At 50.0% G+C, this 9,275-nt stretch overlaps 1 protein-coding gene across 1 annotated transcript in view; it reads left to right on the forward strand.

The window, feature by feature from the left end:
- LBH (LBH regulator of WNT signaling pathway) overlaps positions 1 to 8,717 on the forward strand; it is a 29,473-nt gene extending 20,756 nt beyond the window's left edge. Inside the window, exon 2 of the mRNA XM_045079335.1 lies at positions 8,388 to 8,717. Coding sequence (XP_044935270.1) covers positions 8,388 to 8,576 — 189 coding nt within the window. The 3' untranslated portion in view covers positions 8,577 to 8,717. The remainder of the gene's footprint in view (positions 1 to 8,387) is intronic.
- The last annotated feature ends 558 nt before the right edge of the window (positions 8,718 to 9,275 follow it).

Genomic DNA, 9,275 nt, shown 5'->3' on the forward strand with positions numbered 1-9,275 from the left:
CTAAAACAACATGTACTTAAGAGGCATTATTTAATAAAAATTCATTTTGACTGCTTTATCAAGGATATTAGGTCTTTTTTTCTTTTCTTTTTTCCTTTTCTCTTTTCTTTTTTTCTTTTTTTTTTTTTATTGTGAGTTGGAGGTGGTAAAGACTATAATGACTACAGGTACAGTTTGCTGCTGCTGCATTCATTATTTCTGCCAAGGTGTCAGCAATTTCACCCCCCAGTGTTTTGTATGCCATTAGTGCCAGGGTCAACACAGGGAGAAAGGCAAATGACATCTTTGTACTATTAAGAAAGTATTTTAGGGGTGCCTGGGTGGCTCAGTGGGTTAAAGCCTCTGCCTTCAGCTCAGGTCATGATCTCAGGGTCCTGGGATCGAGCCCCGCATTAGGCTCTCTGCTCAGCGGCGAGCCTGCTTCCTCCTTTCTCCCTCTCTGCCTGCCTTTCTGCCTACTTGTGATCTCTATCAAATAAATAAATAAAATCTAAAAAAAAAAAAGAAAGAAAGAAAGTATTTTAACTCTGTGGACACTCCTTCCAGGAAAGGAGCTTGGGATCTGAGCTTTGAGAACCACTGCTCTAGACTGAACAGAAAGAATAGGTCTGATCAGAGGACAACAGGGCCATTGCCTCCTTGCTAGTATAGACAGCTTCTAGGAGTACAGCCTTGTTCGTTTCAGTGTTGTAGCATCAGTACTGCAGTTCTGACCAAGTAAAATCTCCAGACCTCTCTTATAGCGCCTACTATCAAGCAAGGCTTCCTGTTTGGGAAGAAAAAAAAAAAGTTTTTAACTTAAAGGAAGATGGGTCCATTAGCTGATGACCCCACTTTGGGACAAGTGAGTTGGAGATGATGGATGTTATCTAAGTGGAGATGTTTCATGGAAGGTGGGAGGAGGGAAGTGCAGCTGTAGATTGGGAAATCCTCTGCCTGTGATGGACAGGTGAAGCCAGGAAGCAGAGTCTGAAGAGAAGCCTAGGATGACACCTAGTCTAGGGAGGGCATCTGTCTAGGTAAGATAAAGGTAGATGAGCCAGGGCAGGGGCATATGAATCAGGAGAGACCGTGAAGCCTGAAGCAGGCTGAATGGCCTGGTGGGGTGCTGCAGAGGTGGTGTTGAGTGAAAGCCAGGCAAAGGCCATGGGGCAGGACTGTAAGGAAGTCCTCAGAGACTTGAAGGGGCTGTTTCCATGCAGGGACGTGTTTGGAAGTCAAGTGGTTAGGGGTCAGGAAGGGGAATCCAGACAATGACGGGAGGTCTGTGGGACTAGGCCAAACATTCAAGATTTTTGTCTCCAAAACCAAGAATGAGAGAATGGTTGGAAATGGTAGCTTTGCCATTTTGGGCTTTCTGAATGAGAGGAGGTATGCTTTGGGACATTTGGCCAGTATTAATGGAGGAGGATGGAGAAAGGGATCTGTCATCCCTAGGGGCCCAGAGGTGATTGGGAGGCATGTCTTCTTTCTAAAGGGCAATGATGATATAGTCAATAGGATGTGGGTATTTGAAATCATCTATGCCGGATAATGGCGCTCTTTCTCTTGCTGCTCTGGAGAGCTTTGAGAAATGTTCTTTAACCTTCCAAAATCCCCATCAGCTCACTGGGCCCAGAGTTATCAGTAGCAATTAGTGCTAATTAATTGGAATTTGGAACTCTTGACCTGCAGGATGGGTGTGTGTTTGAGAGATGTTTATGAAGGATGGTGTTTATCTGGAGGATTTCCTTTTCTTTTAAGTTTCAGGGCTGGAGGCTTAAGCATCTCTAATCCAAAGGAAGGAGAACCCACAGTTGTTACAAAGCCTGAAATCTTTCCTCAAGTCTCCTCATAGGATTAGAGACACCAGAGAAGGGTAGGAGAGAGTAGGGTGGATGTTCCAAAGCCCCAGACCAGAGGGATTTGAGCAGAGTGAGAGCATCAGGGATGGGAAATGAGGTGACTTGCATCCGACTGGAGATGAGACTGTTCTTCCTCCCTGAATCCAGTTAGGAGCCCCTCTGCTGTTTTCTCTGGTTCTTTCTGTTCTTACTAACCACATTGCACTTTGAAAAGTCAGTAAAATGCAAATAGTGATGATGGTGGTGATGATGGTAAAATAGCAGGAGGCAAGTATTTCGAAGAACATACATATATTCCTTGCCTTCACATGTTGTTAGGGGACAAACAGCAGGGTGACTTTTGTTTGGATTCACTGCTCCCTTGGCAGAGCAGGATGCTGGTGGAGATCTGCCCATTGTTAGAAACCAGCCACTCCTAGGAAGGAATAAACACACATGGCCAATCCATTGTTGTTTTGCAGGAAAAATAAGAAACCCAGACTTTGGGAAGCTGAGCGGCAGGAGGGGTCTGATGGCCCGGGCAGTCGACTGCTGGAGTGGGCTGAGAGTGGGGCGGGGGTGTGGAGGTGCATAAGGGAAAGATTGCTAGCCACAGGGGCTTCTACGGAAGACCAGGATCTGGACAAGACAGTGCTTTTTGTTCCGCTTGGCCTAACCCATGCCCTGGAAAAACAGAAACACCAGGAGAGAAGTGAATGAAGTCTAATACATTTCTCCAAAGGACCTGATCTAGAATTGTTGACCCCAAGCCCAGGAGTGCTGCTTACTTGCTCCTGGTCCAAGCCATTGGGACCTCACTCTAACTCTCCTTGGGGACCCCAGTGTTACTTCATGAGAGCCATCATTAAGAATTTAAAGTTTACAGAACATGTTCACACATACCTATGTTGGATCCTCTCCGAAGCCCTATGAGTTGGGAATTAACATTAATCCCAACCTGTAGATGAAGACAGGAGGGAAATGGGCCACCGCAGCTTCGAGCCTTTGGGTCCTATGCTGGGACTCAACATGCAGGAACGTGTAATCAATCCTATAAAGTAGAAATCCCTTCCTTGTTTCACTCAGGAGGCTACTGAAGCTCAGAGAAGTTACAATAACTGGACCAAGGTCACAGAGATAATAAAGAAGACATGGGGGCAAAGTTAAAGCCCAATCTTTCAGACTCCTGGTCTACCACCAGTGGGCGTGGCAAGTTTCCATCACAGGCTTGAGGTTGATTATTCCCCCTCTGGGATCAGAGAGGGGAGAGGCTCACTGCATGGTTTTGTGTTCGAGGCAGGTCCCTCCCAGTGCCTTGGGGACTGCCTGGTTATCCACCTCAGGCCCTCTGCCCCATCTCCTCTCTCTACCCTACCCCAGTACACCTCATCCCTCTGTTGGAGCCCGGCAAAGAGGAGCGAGCTGCCCACGCTCCAGAGGTCTCAGCTTGCAGAGCTGGTAATGAGCCCTTTGTGTGTCCAGTTTGCCACCTTTCATCTCCTGCTCCCGCTGGTGTCCGCTTTCCCTATTAGCATCTCTCAGCTCTTTGCTGAGCCCTCTGCCCAGTTTGTGGCCAGCTCGAGTTGTTTGTCAGGGATGATGGCTGAGGGATATGTGCACTCAGGGGAGGGCCGCTTCAACCAGAATTGCTCACATTTTCCATCCCAGGTGCCAGACATCTCTCTTCTCTCCCCACCGCAGAAGCAGTGAGGGTTAGGTCACCTGGCTTAGAGGCAGACAGTTGATAGCTAGGCCCCCAAATTTCAGGCCTTTGAAGATCTGCTATTACCTTTCAATTCCCCCTCCACGGGTGAAATAGGAGCTGACTGACCAGCAGCTCTTACACTTAAGCAAAAAGGTTTCTGACTAATTCCTCACCACCCCCCCCAGCTCGACTTTTTTCTGCCATGAGGCTCTGCCCATGAGGGCCCATTGACCAAACCTCCTGACGGTTTTTCTGGACAACCCTCTTTTCATGGTCCTCATATTTAACTGTTTGTGTTTGCACCGACCAATGCAGCGGCCACTGGCCACACGCAACTATTTACACTTAAATTTATTTTGTATTTACGTATATCAGATAAATTTATATTAATACAAGTTAGAGAAAAAATTAACAGTTTATCTTGTTGTTTCAAGTGCTCAGTAGCCATCTGTGGCCACTGGCTACTGCTTGTGCAGCTAAAGAACATTTCCACTGTCATAGAAAGTTCTAGTGGACGGCTCTAACCCACACAGCCAGAAATGCCAGTATATTGGCAGCCGCAGTTCCATCTCATGGACCATCTCTCTCTCATGGAAGGTCCTAAAGCTCCCTTGACCTTTCAAATGAACCCATGTGAGTTCCCAAAATGTCAGGGCCTGTTGGGGTTAGAGGCCCCCCTGGCCAAGGATGCCTCCGAAGACATGTCCTCTGTAAGATTCCCGAGCGCCATGTTTGCGTGCCTGCCGTCTCCACGCAGTGGGTCACGCAGGACCCAGCCAGAACGGTGTGTAGGATCTTTGAGACTTCACTCCCTTTGTAAAGGAAGGAACTGGGCGTCCATGAGTTTCATCCAAGCCCTCAGCCCTGGCAGCCGCATAGGACAGCTGGGTGGCTGGATGTGGAATCCAGTGTTGGCAGAAGGAGGGCAGGGTAGGCCTGAGAAAACCACAGCTGGGGATGGATGCTTCCAGACCTGCCCTGCCCTCGGTGGGGGTTAGGGTGGAAAATGCTTCTCAGAGCCTCTCCACTTCCTTTCTGGACCTCTTGGAGGGGAGTCTTGGCTGCAGAGGGAGGGGAAAAGGATTCTTTTTTTTTTTTCCTTCTTCTTCTTTTATTTATTTATTTATTTTTTGCTTGCCCTTCCCCACTGTAGAGAAAAGGGGCACATTGGAGTGAAAGGTTTAACCAGAAGCAGTGTCTCTTTGGACCGGGGGCAGTTCGTTACTCCCTGCCAGCTCCTGCAGGCAGAAAGCACGCCAGGCTGGCCTGGCGCCCCAGCCCTACCTGTCATGTGCTTGGCAAGTCTGACTTGAGTCCTTTTTTCCACCCCGTCACACTGCAGTTGCAACCTCTCATTTTTCTGCTGCCTAGATGATTAAAAAGCATGACTTAGTGGAAAAATCTCAACCTCCTTAGGGTCAGCCTCTTAAGCAGCTGTTGGAGATAAGATTGTGCCGGCAGAATACTCAGCCACACTTTGCAAGGCTTTCTGTCTGCACGGGAGGAAATGAGAAGCTGATCGGTTCCGGGTGCGTGTTGTTTGTCTTGGGAGAGAGCTCCAGTTTTCAGAGGCATCAATTGGTATTATTGGATACAAAATTAAAATCGTTGATGGAAAGGTGAGAATATTAGAGTGCTTTTTTTAAAATTCAGGGAGCAGACTTTGTCAAGAAAAAAAAGAGTTGTTTGTTTGTTTGTTTTTTAACGGCACCTGCTTTGAGCAATTCAGGGAGCAAAGTTCTCTGGCAACTGAGCAGTATCAGAAATTCAATGCCCAGCCTTCCCCCCAAGGACTTAAGAGACTTAATTGTGCAGCTCCTGGTAGGGAAGGCATTGTTTGGAGTTATTTTAATTACCATGTGAGAATTGCCACCTCTTGCTTACTGAATGCATACTTACTGTCATCTTGTTGATACAGCTCCAAAGAGGACATTCCGATTTTAATTCAGCATATGTCCTCAAAGCATTTTCTCATCTCTGTGTCTGCCAAGAATTTGTACCCATCTGGTGAGACGCGAAGGTCGCTTTGCTTTTCAAAAGGAGAAACTGAGTCACGGGCGGTTGAGAGGACTTGACTGGGGTTATGGAAGTGATGTCAAGGACACAGTGAGGACCTGGGGTCTGTGGCTCTACGCAGTGTGTTATCCAATGAGCACCTCATCTGAAGTCCTGCAGGTCTGAGGGCAGGTCCCCATTCAGCCACTTCCTAGCTGTGTGGCCTTGAATAAGTTGCTTGCTTTCTCTGTGCTTCAGTTTTCCCTTCTGTAGAATAGGGCTCACACTACTAAATACTTCATAGGATTATTGTGAAGGTTGAGCTTCTGCCCAACAAATGTGCCTGGCTTCTCTTCTGTCAGCACCATCATCTTTTTAACATTCTAACCCCCTAATTTTAGTTAAAGACCTATTCCCAGCCTGAAACAAAATTACACGCTCTCCACTCCCACCATGCTTCTCATCTTCCTACAGCTGGTCTCCCTGTGTCTTGTCCCTTTTGCTCTTCCTTGGCTCGGGCGATCATAGTTAGAATCCGGTTGTTGGGACGTCACAGGTGGGTCAGAGGGTAGAGGCAGGGGCCAAGGTCTGCGCTGAGCCAGGTGTCCCAACTCCTTTTGACATTTCATAGCTCTTTTGCAGGTCTGGAAGATTTAGAACAACTCTCTAGACCAGGAATCTTATCTTCTAGACCAGGAAGCACATCTTTTAGGCTGAGCTGCCCAGAGGTCATCCTGGCGCCTGAGCTGGACGGCAGTTGACGCCAAGTCTTGCCCACTCTCCCTGGTCAGTTTTCAATCTGTAAAATGGGCATCCATTCACTTTTCAAAAGGCCGAGGCCCTGAAAACAGCAGATCTAGGTTTGAATCCTGGCCCTTCCATGTTTCCCTCAGAGCCCAGGATCTCACTGCTTCTCAGGTGTGGTCAGGCCTATGTGAGGTGAGGTCTGAAAGAGCTTTGCAAACTGTAGTGTGCTTTCCCCTTGCTGGGTTTCCCCTTCCTCACTCCCAAAGCTCGTGCGTGGAGGGTACCTGTGTTTCACCCCCATGGAGGGGCTCCAGGTCCAGTGAGGAGCAGTGAGGACAGGCCAAATAGACGACTTGACCCTCTCCCTGCTCAGCGCATCAGATATGTGTGCCCAGCATAGATCCAGGGCAGAACCAGGAGGTCGGCTGCATCAGGAAGAGAAAGGTTGGAGTGGGGGTCTACTTTTGCCCCAACTCGTCTAGCCCCTCCTCTGGTTCATTTTCCTCCCGGCTGCCATTACCATACTTTTTATGAGCCTGTTAAGTCTTTAATGATGCTGGGTTGTGCAGCTGGCTTAAGGCTTAATCCCAGCAATAGGGCTTTATTGGATAAATGGTTAATAATCACTTGTCCACAGGGATTGGGGAGGTTTGTTGAGGCCCGTGACTCCCGAAAGCCCCATGTGGCCTGTGACATGGCCTGTGACGTGGTCTGTGGCTGAGCCAGCACTGCTCGGGGCTGGGGTGCAGGGAGATCGGGCACCACAGGAGCTGCGAAGGCCTGAGTTTGTAGGAGACATTCCTTCTCCCTCCTGAGAATACAGGACACTTGCCCATTGCTGGGGGCCTGTCTTGATCGTGGCCTTGTTCAGGCAATGCCCAGGCTCACTTGCAAATGTTGTCTCCCCCCACTCCCGACTTTGCTTTCCTTTCTTTTGACATTAACAGGCTGTGTGACCTTGAGCAAACCTCCTGTCCCCTCTGGCCATTGGTTTCCTCATCTACCAAATGGAGACATTGGAAGAGATGGCCTTGAAGGCGCCACGTGGCTCTCAATGTCTGTGTCCTGTGAGCCTCAGTGTCCCAGACAGACAGACAGAGGCTCCTCTCTCCCGCTCTTGGGTCTGTCACCGAGGGCTGTGGATGGCAAGGGACCAGCAGCCCATCGGATTAAGTATTTAAGCTGCTGGGCCAAGAATTGGGTCAGCTGCAGTCACAGGGCAGTGTGTATGCAGGGAATCCGCAGAGCCCCTCATGGCCCTTGATTTTATGGCCTGGTGCGGGGTTTCTCCCAGCGCTGGGCGGGACACACAGTAGGTGTTAAAAAAAAAAACAAAAAAAAAACAGTCTCGCTGACGGGACTCTGAAAAGACTTCCAGGGGTAGAACTGCCAAGGAGCCAAGAGCTGTTCACAGCTGAAAAATTCTGTTCATGGCTTCACTGTGACTGCGGCTATGCGAGCACATGTCCCTGATCAACCCTGATTTGGCCTTGACTTAAGAGTTGCAGCAAGATCAGGACCCATCTGTGTGAGGGGCGGGGTGTTAGCAGGCCATGTGCACGGGGCTCCGACGGACCTGGGTTTGAATCCATTCCTCTACCACTCATTTCCAGGCTGTATGGTTTGGGCCACCTCCTTCTTCAAACCCGAGAGTCTTTAAGAGAGTATTAGCAACAGGTGTTTTCAGCACGACTGTACTGGTTCACAACGATGTATGTAGAGCACCTGGAAACTGGCTCCTCCTAGTCACTGATGGTCACCCTGGGGAGTGGGGGGCGCCAGTGCTAAGGTACTTGTGGCCATGCTTTTGGCTGCCAGGGTCACGTGCTGGCTGCAGGCAGGTGCGGCGTACTATGGTTGACGTGATTTCAAGTTCTTTTATCTGCAAGTAAAAGACAAGAAAAGCTACGAACAGAGCCACCCCACAGATTTGGGGGCACTGCCCTGGAAACTTGCAGCTTCAGGATTAAAGTCTGCTGGGGGATGGTTTCCTGGGCCCCAGAAAGTGTGTGTTCCCTGGCTCCCGCTCAGTCCTCCCCGTGTGTGTGCAACAGAGCAACGGGATTTCTCTTTTCGGGGACTGTAGGTGATGGGGACTCGCTCTGCTTTTCTTTTAGATCTTCCCCGACCCGTCGGACTTTGACCGCTGCTGCAAGCTCAAGGACCGTCTGCCGTCCATCGTGGTGGAGCCCACGGAGGGCGAGGTGGAGAGCGGGGAGCTCCGGTGGCCCCCCGAGGAGTTCTTGGTCCAGGAGGATGAGCCGGACAACTGTGAAGAGACAGAGAAAGACAACAAGGAGCAATAGAGTCCCTGTCGACTCCCTCGGGGGCCACACCAGACGGCATCTGTCCCTGAACTGTGTTCTTTCCCATTGTGATGGAAGAAGGGAGTGAGCCACAGTCGTTCTGAAAATGTCAAATGATGGCTTCCGTTTTGCACCTGCAAATCACCGAGTTGGTTTTCTTTTCTTTTCTTTTCTTTTTTTGAAACGTGCTGGGCAGTGGAGCCCTCTGCGACCATTTGCAAGGCCTTCTGAGAAAGGAAGCCGCTTAGAGCAGGGGTGGGTGGGTGGGGGTGGGAGGTGGTGCGTCTTTGAGATGGGTATCTGAACCGGCACAGGCTAGAGGCAGCGCGGGATTCCAGGGGGCCCTGGGGGGCTGGGGAGGGGGGTAGGGAGTTGTGCATCGCCCATAAGAAACATTCAGGTTAAGAGAACCCATGGGAGACAGGAGACGGAAGATAAAATACCCGTTTGAAAGGAAGCCTTGAGCAGAGGAGGGCCTCTGGGAAGTTGCCCGCCAGCGGCTGCTGGGGTATCCGAAAACAACGCGTTCCTCACTCTCTCCAGCTCTGCCCACCACCAGCCTTTGCTTTTATGTCAGCTATGTTGGTCTGTTCACGGGAGGCTGGGAAAGAAGAGCCGCAGAAACCGGTGTCTGCAAAGCCGGCCGGAGGCAAGCGTGGGAAAGGGGGACTCCCTGCTCCTCCTCCAGCCTCTGCTCCA

Source organism: Mustela putorius, unplaced genomic scaffold (assembly GCF_011764305.1).
Source record: "Mustela putorius furo isolate JIRA1106 unplaced genomic scaffold, ASM1176430v1.1 tig00000281_pilon_pilon_pilon, whole genome shotgun sequence".
Taxonomy (NCBI): Eukaryota; Metazoa; Chordata; class Mammalia; order Carnivora; family Mustelidae; genus Mustela; species Mustela putorius.